The sequence below is a fragment of the Taeniopygia guttata genome, chromosome 3, assembly GCF_048771995.1.
Source record: "Taeniopygia guttata chromosome 3, bTaeGut7.mat, whole genome shotgun sequence".
NCBI classification, from domain to species: domain Eukaryota; kingdom Metazoa; phylum Chordata; class Aves; order Passeriformes; family Estrildidae; genus Taeniopygia; species Taeniopygia guttata.
The window spans coordinates 75,259,319-75,272,350 of NC_133027.1; the positions used below are offsets into that span (position 1 = coordinate 75,259,319).

The 13,032-nt window shown below is 38.3% G+C and overlaps 1 protein-coding gene across 2 annotated transcripts in view; it reads left to right on the forward strand.

The window, feature by feature from the left end:
* RPS6KA2 (ribosomal protein S6 kinase A2) overlaps positions 1–13,032 on the forward strand; it is a 285,833-nt gene that overhangs the window by 21,350 nt on the left and 251,451 nt on the right. Inside the window, exon 1 of one of the 2 annotated variants that reach the window (XM_030268399.4) lies at positions 10,285–11,128. The exons of the other annotated variant lie outside the window; for it this stretch is intronic. Within the exon in view, the coding sequence (XP_030124259.1) occupies positions 11,081–11,128 (48 nt within the window). The 5' untranslated portion in view covers positions 10,285–11,080. Of the gene's footprint in view, positions 1–10,284; positions 11,129–13,032 lie in introns of those variants that run through there. 2 annotated transcript variants of the gene reach the window in all.

The following is a 13,032-nucleotide window of genomic DNA, read 5'->3' on the forward strand; positions in this document are numbered from 1 at the left end:
GCAGCTGGTTGTGATATATCTGCAGCTGTGGGACTGAAAGGTTCAGTGTCAGGAGTAGATATGTGATGACAGCATTGAGCTTTAGCTAATGAGCTAATGTACTCTTTGTGGAGACCCTAACCCATACTACTTAGGATGTATTGCAACATTTTCTTGAGCTAGCTAGACTGGAGCTGGCAAATAAACTGCAATCCCATCTCCTGAGTAGGGTGGGGACATGACTGCATGACATGACAAGATTGTCCCAACTTTACAAGAACACATTTTAAAGACAAAACATGTAATTTGTTAATATTTGTCCATGAGAATAGAAAGCTGTTTTTATTCTTTTTCGCTGACCACTATGCAAGCTTGACCCTTAGTAATCTAGAAGGAAAATGCAGTGCTTTGGGAATACCTGTTCCCTGTAACCCTACATGCCTGCACCCGGCCATCCTGGGGCAGGGCTGACACCTAGTGTGGGCTGGGTAGAACTGAACATTCAGCTCACGAAGCTGAATTAAAAAGCTCGATTAAATTTACTTTAAGCTTTGGATGCCACAAAGCTTTTGATATGTAAGTTTTCAGTTTGGACATCTCACAGCTCATCTTTCCAGCTGCTAGCAGAGATGCTGCTGTAGGGAGGAACTTTGGCAGAACACTTCTGCATTATGTAAGATAGTCATTCACTGTATTTTCTACAGATGGAACTGCCTCAGTCATGTTACTGTCATACTTTAGGCATTGGAAGTTGTGCTTATACTGGTGGCATTAATGCAATACTGTGCCTCTTTAATAAGTGGTAACTCTTGAGTGTCTTACCGTCTTGAAGAAAAGAGAACAGGTCTTGGAAGGTTGAAACAAATCCAAAAAGGGTGAAACTTAACCATGGCAATTATGTATTTCTAGTATTGAACTTGAGCTGCTCCAAAGCTTCCAGATAATTTTTTTCATATCTGTGTTTTGAACTGCTGTGATGTGTCTTGCATTGTCATACTATAATAACCTGGATGTTGTGTAGCTCTGTTGCACATGGTAATGCAGAGTTTTGTCATAGAGAGCAACTATCATAGGTGTAATTATTTGCTTGTTTTTGTAGCAAGACTTTAATTCTCTGGATAGACACACCCCAATCAAATATTCAAAGAAACAGATATCTCTTGCTCCAGCTCCGGCCTCTGAAACATGCTCCAGTTTATAACTATCTCATTTCTGCTGCAGAGTCTGAGTGAAATCTTACTTTAGACTGACTTCTTTGAGCATGTAGTTCATCTATGTTGCCTTGTTAGTGCTTGCTTCCAACCCAAGTGATTTTATCAATGTGGATTTTAGCCTGTTTCCCCCTTGCTCTTGCTTTGAACAGTGACGATGGATAATTCTGTTTCTTAAATGAGAGTCTGCTATTTCAATGGAAGGCTCGAGGGGAGATGCTGGTTGTTTCTTAACCAAATAAGAAGCCACACTTTCAACTCCAGCATTTGGAACACCATCACAGCAATGTTGCAGTTCACAGTAACTGCAACAGGGACAGGGATCTGACAGGGAGACTGGCCCCTGGGTAGCCTGAGTACAGCCGTAGTTTAACTTTGACAGGGTTGGCATGCAATTTGGGGTGCTGTGACTGGCAGACATGTTAGTCTCAGTGTCACAGACCTCAGTTCAGGTCCATGGAAAGCTGATCTGAAAGCAGGCATTTGGATATTTGTGGAATATGCATTCATTTAAAATCTTTAAATTGCTTAGTCTTGGAAATTACATCTTTCAATTCTGCTTGTGAGATCTATAGGATCTCATTTTAAAGAACAGTGGCAGTGTCACAATGGGCAGCTTTTTATGATATTCTGAACATGTTTGTTTCCATGAGATGGGCACCTCAGGAAGAAATGCACTAGGAAGGAGGGACTGACCAGCTCATCTTGTACTTGGCTACCTCTGCCAACAAGCCACCTCAAATGCCACCATGGTGCAGCAAGAGCCTTGCTTTGCACTGCAAGCTATAACCTATAACCAGCTCAAGGGAATTATTCCAGGATATGAGGAAGTTTTGTGAAGCTTGCAGTAACTTCATCCAACAGCAGAGGTCTGTCTTGTTTGGAAAAAAGGTTTTTATCAGTTAAGAATGAATCATTGTATGAGAATTTGGGTAGCTTTTCAGTCATTTTTAGGGTGGAGTTTTCTTGGTGTTTCTTTGAATACTAATTTAAAGGTTTTTTAATGATAAGAACTAACCCAAAAGTGCAGTGGGCACTTAAGTGAATCACATGTGCAGTAGCTGGGGAACTCTGGCAATCACTGAGCTGCTGTGAGAAAAGCTGTAACTGCAATCTGAAGCCTGTCCCCCCTCCCCAGCACTGACAACGGCAATAAAAACTGCTGGTGGATTTTTGGGAGTGTGGGAAGTGATATTTTAGAGGTTGGGAAGTGAGCTTGTCCTTCTCTTGTAATTTTCAAGTCAGAACTGAATTCTTTTCTAGAAAATTTGCTTTAGCCAAACCCCAGATATTTGGCTTCAGATAGGCACAAGTGGATGAAAGTTCATGGGTAATGTTAGACAGGAATTGTTAGAGCAGATGAATGTAGGGATTTTTTTATTCTAATGTTAGCTCATAAAACTACAAACCTTCTGCCAGAATTTCTGTCTTTCAACATGAATCGCCTCCAAGTATTCTCCACATCCAATTATCTTTTACATCTGTGAATAGAGGGATTCTACAGTACAGTCTAGAAATGGCTTTACAAGATCCCAAAAACACGGGTCTCTAGTGTGAGTTTTCTGTTACTTAAACCATCTCTAGTTCATCATTAAGGCATGCAGTATTTTCTTCAGCCATTTGCTGGTACTGTTCTGCAGTGCTATTTTCCTTTACATTGTGGTGCTGTTTTCATTGAGCTATTGGAAGCTTATGTTTGATTTTGCTAAAGCTGAATGACTTCAGCCCAAACACATAATTTGCCATTTATGAGTCAGAACTATGATAATTTCTGCGAGTCATCCTGTAAAGCATCCTACAGCTTGGCTAGCTACACAACCTACAGATGGTCCTCTTGTTCCCTCTGTCCAAACTTAATGCAAGTTTAATGCTGTTAATCAATATAAATTTTAAAATCCTCTTTCCTTATTCCTTTGTAATTTTGTAGATAAGAATTTGAGAGGCAATTGAAGGTCTCTCTTGCATTACAGACCAAATTTGTAATGGTAGTTCTTTGGGTACTTGTTCGTATAGAAATTTTGAAAGGTAAACACAGTGTAAAATGCTGCCTAAATTCAGTTAGAAGATACATCAAATTTAGTGGGAGGTTATTCAGTGAAAATAGTCCTGCATTTGCTAATCCTTAATTTAGGCAACTACAAGATCTTTTAATTAAGCTGCAGCTTTTGTTGCTCTTTTTCTGGCTTTTTTTGGTTTAACTGAATGTTGTAAATATAATTTAGAATTATCCCTGTATTGACAGTGTTTTTTCTGCCCTTTTGCTTTTAAAATTCTGGATCCTCTATCTCACCTGAGAGATAAAACCCCTGTGAGAAGCACTACATTTTCCAAGCATTAAACCCCTAGCACATTGTTTTGAGGGGCCTTATTTAGCAGAGTTTGTTTTACAGTAGGTTATGATCAACTGCAGAAATTACTGGAATTATGACAAAGAGTATTATTGTTCTACTGCACATGACATAAGATAATAAAGTCAGTAGGAAGATGGATTTTCTTAATCCATGAGCAAAGAACTTCTATGTTGTCATTGTGATATTATGTTCTACTTTTACATTTTTGGTACATCCACATAATGTCTTAATAGAAGAATAATAGTGTCTTTAATCAGATGAAAAAGTTCTGAAGGTGAAGAGAAAATGGCTTTTTTTTTTTAAGTCACTAGTGTAGCTATTTCTAGAGATCTCTTTCAAAATGCTGGCAGTATGCAGGGATGGCATTGTTGTGCCAAGCACTGTGCCACTGTGGGAGATGCAGAGCACAGGCTTTGGAGCATCAATTCTCTTTCTGTTTGTGAGGCACTGGGGAGGTACTGTAGGTAAGAGGAGGTGAATAGGCAATACCAGCAGAGCTATGCCACTGTGCTGATTCTTCTCAGTTGGAACCCTCTTTTCAGTTCCAGTCATTTCACCTTTGAAAAAGTATAGAGAAACAGTTACTGAGACTAAAGAGTTGGTGGAAAGTTATTAGAGCAGATGAGAGAAATGTATATGAGGAGATGGGAAGAATATTAAATCACTTTTAAATAAATGTGAAACAGGAGATGGTTCTTTTGGTTTGTGTGTTTTTGCTTTTGTGTGGGGAAGTGAAGATCAACTAATCTAAGAAATTGCAACTTTTTTCTTCCACACATTTATGTCTAAAATGTGCAAGAATCACAATGAAATTAAACTTCAGGTAGATTCAATTGAATACTAATAAACAATGAGAATAGGATTAAGCTTATATTTTATCCTAAAGAAAAGGTGCAACATATTTCCAGTTGTGGGATTTTTTGCTTTTCTCCAAGGTCTCTGGCTTAAGTCATGTATTACTTCTAATTTTATATCCTTTATAGCTATGAACAAGGCATAAGAGTCACCAATACAATAAATATTTTTGTAACTCTGGAAGTGTATGCTTTTAGATAATCTATAAACTTAGAATATTTAAAATGTCAAAAAAAAAACCTCTCCAAAAGACATACTTGTTAGAGCACTCTAATCATAGGCTGATAACTTAGCTAAATCTGAAGCAGTCACTTTGGGCAATAGGCTTTCCTGGTTCACCGTGCCAAGGAATTGCCTTCAATGTCAGCTTATCTTTACAGTGGTTATTGTAATAATAATAATTTATGGTATGAAAGCTTTTCCATTTTCACAGCAACTTAACTACATAGGTTATTCACTTGAATTTACACTGTCTATTGAAAAGGTCAGGTGAAGATATGAATCTATGTTCAAAATAACTTATTAACATGCCATATGTCCAGTATATATCTAAATTACAGATCTACCATAAGGATATGAAAAACCAATAGAAACCCCAAGCAGTTTTAGGTTGCAGCCATAGATGAATCATCAGTTACTCCTGCTGTGGCAGTCTTGCCTTTTTTTTATTTTTGTCCAGTGACTTTGTGTTTATGAAGACATTTTGAGTGCTTCCTTTTTTTTTTTTTCCTTTTTCCCAGTTTGCTCTGCTTGTCCTCTTGGTATGCTGTAAAATGTATGCCTAAAATATGAATCTGGAAGTAGAATGTGTGACTGCTTCCCAGAAAGCACTCTGTTGCCCTAGAATCCTGTTCTCAGTGGGTCCATGTACATCTCCCTGCATTTAAGAGGTCAGAACCATCATACATGGCAAGGTAGTGATTTGACCTGATATTCTTGTTTTGTTTTGCCCAGATGCTTCTGACTTAAGCTCTCACTTGGAGTCTTGGAATGATTGTACTTTTATCACAATTAAGTAAATAAACAGAAAGCTGACTCCTATACCTATGTGAAAGAAACAGAAATACCCAAAGTCCAACTTTTTTTGCAAATTAGGTGCTCTTTTCCCAGGCAATCCTAGCAGTGGGCTGCCACAATGAAAGCAGTGGCTCAGAAGTAAAGTATATGGTGCTGAAGGTGCAAGTGCAAAAAATTCAGTCCTTGCTCACAAATGTTAGAGCAATTTGTCTCTGTGATCAGAGCTTGAGCACAGTGCTATGTCTCCTTTGACATACTACTGTTGGCATATTATCCCGTACAGTATTACAAACCTTGCTTCATCCATAGGAGTATTTGATCACTAGAGAGCACTTAGTAGCATTTATGAAATGAGAGCAAATTACAGCATTAGAATATACTGAAAATACAGTCAGAACTTTTAATTTCCTTTCTTTGTTTCTACTGATCAACACAGTAGAAATTGAAGAGCAAAATGTGACTGGGAATCACCTTACAATCACTTCAAAACATGTGTGCCCGTAGAGAAGCATGGTGTTAAGGACTTGCTTGTGCCTACAGCCTTTTGTTGTCCTGTTGCTCTGTTCATGACTTCCATCCCTCTCTTCTGCCTCCAGCAAAGGGTGTTTGTAGTAGGGTATAGGTGAAGTTATAGGGAGACTGTGAGCAGAGCTGTGTGTTCATGGACATGGGTGTTTTTCTCTGCTAAGCTCCTTAACCCTGTCACCTACCTTCTCACCAATGCAGAGGTGCTCTCCTCTCTTCTTCCAAACTTGAGCATAGGCCTTGGCTATGGTAGAAATAAGGGAGGGTTATCTCATGTTTTAACTAATGTGAGTTCTCTGTAACCAGGTGCACAGTGTAGAGTCCAAAATAACTTGAACTTGGTTCAAAGCAGATCAGTATCTCAGCAGGGCCATGAATTGTAATGCCCCTTTTGAGGATAATTTGATTTTTGTCTGATGAGGAGGGGAAAAAAGAGTATGGATTATTGTGAGTTGGTGTGAAATATCCACACCCCAGCCCCCACAAAAAAAAATCTTAACTCTTGGAAAGATTTGCAAAAGACTAAGCTAAACTTCAATAGCTGCTGTGTATTGATGTTGCTTAAAAAGGCTTCTGAATGGAAATCAACTTGAAGGTGGCTCTCATTTATAATAAAGATTTAGAAAAAATGCATGGAGCTGTTTTACTCTTATAGAAATATAATGAAGAAAGGAAAACCTTGATTGAACCTTGATCACAGAATCCAAATTCACATCAGAACTTGAAATGAATCCCTTAAAAACCTTGGCCATGAATCTTCTTAAGCTTTGTGATACAATAAGTTTCAGGAAATAAAATACACCTCTCTTGTCTTAAATGCTGTCTCCTTTCCCATTTAGTTACTTCTACATCTAGGTATTTCCCAGCTGTGATGTAGTAATGTTTCTTTTTTCTGTTTTTAATTGCAGAGAACTGTTGTTTTTTGTTTCTGGTATAAAGGTGACGCAGTAATTTTTTCATTGAGGGAATCTTAAAGGGTAGCTCAAGGATTCTTAGGGCAGCAAGGAGACAAAGCAGGTCCTGTGGAGTAAGGAGTTCCTTGCTTTTATTGTAGTAATCCTTGGTATCAGTCCCCCAGGGACCTGCCTTTGTGTTGGGAAAGGTGTGAGGGGAGAGGGGTTTCTGTGAGAGTTGTTTTAAAGGCTTGAGCAGGATCTGCCAGGCAGTGATGTTTGCTAATTGGAACAAGAGGGGGAAATTGGGTGCTCTTGCTGCTGCCTGAAGTGAGTACTTCCAAACCTAAACTCCTGTGGGTTTTGACACCGGTTATTTCCAAAAGGGGAGTGGAGTTCTGTTTTCCAAGGTCAGTGCTCTTGACTTGCTCTTGTGTACTCAGTGCTACCCAGACCACAGGCACTTGTGTCCCTTGTTTATCCCTCCGGGTGGCTCTTGAGGAGATGGGGTTGGTGTATCAGGACCAAAGAGATGATGATACAATTGTACCTTTAGGCTTTTGAGGAGTGGGAGGCGAAAGAAAAAAGTTCTTCTGTAATCCAAACTTCTGATCAAATATGCTTTATCATTTTTAATTGAGTTTGGGGGGGAGAAAAAGGGTTAAAACAGGTAATCATATTGTAATCTTTCTTGATCTGAGTTACCAATGATCTTTAAGATAGCTGCATCAGTCATTTGCTGTGCAGCCCCAGGAAGGTTAAACAAATCTGCATTAGCTAGTTGTCTAGAGAAATCCTTTCAGCATCAAAAACAAAAAAAAGTCACTTCTTTATGTAATGACTTCAAATAATCGATAGGGAAAAGCTGACCAAAATGGCAGTATTGATTTTTTGAGTATGAAGAAACTAACTCGTATTAAACAAGTGTTTTGTATGTCTGTGATTTTGTAAATCAAAACAGGAGGTAAAAAGAAAACCTGTCAGCTATAGGACTAACATTTGGCTAGAATTGCTGATAAAATCACTTATTTTTTTCAAGTTGTGCTTCTTATTCTTTTTTAGCCATGTGAGTTAAAGCAGTGAGGTATTTATCTTTTCAGATTTGAGTTACTAAGGAAAGGTAACTTCAGTGGGCGTAGAAAAGAGTATCTAATACCACTTACATTTGTATGGAGCTCTTTATTCTTGACTGGAACCAATATTAACACTGTATTGGAAGAAAAATCTGAGCTATATTTTTCTTTAATAGAAAATACTGTATATGTGCTCTCTATGAAGATCTAAATGTAGCCACAGGATGCTTTATTCCTTCATTCTTGCAGAATTTGCTTATGGCTAGCTTCTCTTGGGATGCTAATGTTACCTTTCTGATGTGTAGTTCATAAACAAAAAAACACAGCAACAATTTGAAAAATGTTGTTCCTTTTCTTGGTTAGGTCAGGAAGATGAGGTAAGCATTCATCAATTAATGAGGAACATTTCATTCAAAATGCCCAAGCAAAGCCTGTTATAACATATAACAGCACACTGACTTGAAAAGGGCAGATAGTTGTGTCTGGAAGGAAAGGTGTTTGTGCACGTGGAGTTTGGAGGACCTGCTCATATGTGAAATGTTGCTTTTAGCTGAGAGGATTGTGAATAAGCAGGGACTGTATGTGTTACATCTGTTCACTGTCAGATTTAACAAAAAGCAATTATCTACCATAGTAACCGTGACAGAATTCAGAATGTATTCTGACATACAGACATTGATAAATACCTAAAAATAATGCTAAAGGTGTGTCTTCGGTCCTCAGCGTTCTTCTTGATTTTGAAGGAACACTAAACAATGCAAACAACAAACCCACATCAATTTGTAATTACAGCTGAAAGTCTGCCATTGACCTTTGCTGTAATACAGCTTTTTTTTCCAAAACCTGGTTATGTATTAGAAGGCATGGACGTGTCTTTATGGTATTTTCAGCTTAAATCCAACTGCTTAGCTTGAGCTCAACTTTAAATAACTAGAATATAGAGTTTGGGATGATTATGTACTATCTCAAAGGAAGGAGGTCTCAAATTCAAGATCTCTTCAAAGTATCTTTATATGCTCTTGTAGAGGAAAACCTTGCAACTTTTGTGGATGTGAGTGCAGAAATAAAAATGAAGCCAAATAATTCCAATAGAAAAAAATATGAAATTTTAAGTCAATGCTGTTTGGCTCTGGGGAATCTCCTAGACTGAAGTTCAAATCCTGAGAAATTATGGCAACCCTAGTAATCTGGAGTAAGAATTGTTACTTTAAAAAGTAATATGCTTCTTGGTAATACAGTTCCCAAAATCACAGGGTTTTTTAAACTTGCAACTTAATGGTATCTTGGATTCATTTCCATCTTACACAGTATACAGTGAGAATTTCCTAAGAAATGCTTTTTCTAACTTTTATTAAAATTGGGCCCAAAGGCTTCAAACATATAACACACCAAAGAATTACCTCTTGTCTTGTTTCTTGTGTTCCCCAGTTATCAGTTTTGGAACTATTTCTTGAAATTGGACTTGGAATTATCTTCTCCATGTTGTTTTGTTAGACATCCTTGTGGTGCAGGATGCTTCTCAGAAAACGAGTCTGGAATTCTCCATCAGTTTGAATGCCTGGTGATTAGAAAAATCTAAAGACTAGGTCTACTTCTTATCTCCAGCTGTTGGTTTGTCACAGTAATTGTCCTGGGTCTCTATCTTGCTCCTGACTGATACTTTGACATATGTTGCACTTCTGTTCTGTGGCATTTTCAGTGTGCTGCCTCTCCAGCTGGACTTGGGGTGCATAGTGGCACTAGTTCTCAGAGTCTGGTCCTGCATTTTACTGTAGTTATTTACCTGTCACATTTGGCATTCCCCTAAACACAAACTTCTGGAGCTAAGTGTGTGCTGAACTCTCTTAACTTCCTTTTTCCTTGGTGTTCCTCAGACCTTGCCACTTGCTGGAGGTTAAGAACGTGTGCCTTTGTAGGAGTGGAAATTTGCAGTGATATTTGGTAGGGCTTGTAGTACTTAAGCTCCTGAAGAATGGGCAGCAAGAGGGCCAAGGAACAACATAGCCCTTGTGGTAAGAAAATTACTCAAATAGCAGAAAAATTATACAGGTAGAGATGGACTGTTAGAGATTTGCAGCTTGTGTGAAATAATATTTATAGTATAAAAACAGGAGACTGGGAAGCAACTGGTGATGTTTGGATTACGTTCCTCTTATAAAACATTTCTGTGTATTCTTACACTGACTGACTCTTCAAACACTAATCAGGGAGTAGCTTGATCATGGAATGATTTTTTTAAACTGATTAAACTAGCTGCTTCAGCATGTGCTTAATTCTTAAACATAGGGATTATCCCATTGGCATAACTGGGAGTGAACACAGTGTTTGAGATCGGATCACCCTACAACACTTGCTGTTCTAGGACAGCAGTGGCCCAGGAGTTATGCAGCATTGCTAGTGTGCTGCTGAGCCCTGTCCTTCCAAATCTGAAGCTTTAGTTGCAAATTCCCAAAGGGAAGGCAGCAATGCCCATGATTGCTGATTCCTATGGTGTTGAATCAAACTCAGCATTGGTGTGCTCTATAAAGACCTGCATATGTATCTGTGTATAGCATCTTCGCGTGCAATCTCTGTATAGAGTTTTTTCTAAAAACTATTCAGAGGAAATAAGTCTTCCAATGATTTGAAGAGAACATAAATTACAGGCTTTTTCCTGTGCTTGGCTAAATCACATACAGTGTGCTTAATTAACAGGTGCACAGTGACAAGCTGCACTCAGCAGGCAGTGCTGGGTTGTGTTCAGACACTGAGTTTCAGAAACTGGACACTGAGTTTCTTCTGTAGCATGGGATTTGAAAGGATCAGTGGGATACAGAGCATCTTTGTGTCTCTTTCATCTTGCAGATTCTTGCCCCTGTATAAGCACCTTCTTTAACTTTTCAGTGTTTTTTTTAGGGGGCAATGCAGACCTCATACCTGTTCTCTTCTTCCTTGTGCTGTCAACACAGCTGAAGTATTCAGCTGGAGCTGGAGTGTTTGTATTAGAGCTTTCTTCAAGAATGAGATCCAGCCCAGCTCTTGCCTTTTAATCTGTTGCGGGGCTGGGCTGCTGTTTGGTGACGCATTGGGCTAAGCTGACTGCAGCGAGTTAATAGAGAAGGCAAAAGGTGTCAAGCCATGCAGAATGGCTCAAGGACTTGCAATGCCTGACCTGTATCCCAGATGGTGAAAAAAAGATGATAAAGCTGCCTCACATGAAATTGCAGAAATTTTTCCTCAAAAAGGTAAATTGCATCTTTTTTGTTTGCTTGCTTGCTTTAGTTAGGCTGGTGACAAAGTTTGATAATTGCATTGTTTTTGTGCTGTCAGTTTTGTGATTTCTTTGTACTGAGATGCCTTGAACTGTTCTCTCAATGTAATGTTATTCTTGGCTGCAGGTCTAGGACACAATTAAGATCCATCAAAAGCAGGCTTCAGCAGCATGCTGCAGGGGTTAGTTTGATTACAGATACAGTTTACAGGTTCTGTCACCCTGTTGTATTATGCTGGCTTTTAGTATTGCTCCTTGACTCTGTGGCACTGTATATTCTGAATCTGCCAAGCAGTTTAGTGCTAAGTTTTTGCAGTGTACAAGACAGACTGCTGCCCATTGACTGGTTTTCATTCAAAAAAAAGTTGGTATTAGAAGATATACATATATATTATGTGTAGGCTGTATATTTGCATTCTTTTCAAATATATTCGCAGAATATATTTGAAAATAAATCACTAGAGATATGGCTACATCTAACAGAAAACTGTATACTTTCAAGTAGAACTCTATATAAAACTGAATTTAAATTGGGTTTAAAACTATCCCTAGATCATATGTTTCTGTAAAGCACTATACTTAGCTAGGTATTGAATGCTGTGGTAATTAGCTGTCTGAAATACCATTCTTTAATTTTAATGTCTGCATTATCTGGCTCTTATGTTGGCAACATACAAGGATTTATCCCATAGGTTTTGGAAACATACTGGGATTTTCCCCTCCCTCTTCTCATCTTGGCTACTTATGCCGAGGGTTTATTAGTGGTTGATTGTAAGTGCAGTCTCTTTATTCCATAGAGCATCTCAATTTTCATGCAGGGCATTTGCAGTTGTAGTCAATTGGAATTTGGTGTTTTCACCTTGCTGCATAATTTAACATATATTATATTTCATATTAATATCTGCAATATGGTTCTTCAAAATGAAATGCTCAACTTGGTTGTACACTAATTAAAACAGTTTTAAAAGGCCACAAGAGAAAGACAGTTGCATTTCAATACAAGTTAGATCTGGCACACGGCTCACTGATTTTTGGCGCATTCACAGATACAGATGGCTGGTTCTACCTTTTTCTCTGGAGTAAATTTTCAGTATTTAAATGTTGATATCACCGTTGTGCTGTTGAACTATTCTTTTAGGGTTTCTTACACTGACTAAGGATTTTCTCATTTGCTAGTTTATATATGCCTTAATGATGGCATTTCTGATCAAATGGGTGTAGTTTCACTGGGATATATTAATGGTGGATTTTTTGTTATACTCTTAAATATAGGACTGAAAGTGCCCAGTCAATTAAAGTGGATTAAAGTGCAAGAGAGAAGACTTATGCTGGATTTTATTTTAAAGTAGTTATTAGAAATTTAAGAGAGCTACTAGTCTGAAGTGACAAAATGGAGAGGGGTACAACCAAGGTGGTGATGAGTGTAAGTTAACATGATATTAACAGTAGGTTATTGATAGTCTCAGGAGTCCCATAGCAACTTGCTCTCTCAAAAGGATGTCTGTCTGGTGCCACACCATACAGAAATAATGTATAATTCATGTACTCATTAGTGTTGATGTTACCTGGTATTTCTCTGGAGGTGGATGGAGTATTTTAAGCAACTTGGTTTTATTTGTGATAATGCGCAAAAGAAAATTGTGGGAAACATCTGTAACCCTTCCAAGAGTTATGTATGGGTTCAGTTTGGAGAGGCCTTTTTCTAGATGCTAAGAAAGGGAGGCACCACAAAACAAGTGGCCAGATCTGCCCTAAATTATGTGTGCATACTTGGTGCTCAAGTGAGTGCATGAAGTTATTATGACTGCATCAAGATTCTGTCTTACGCTGTCATTTGAATCACAGGAATCAATAAACCTACATCATCCTAGAGTGCAT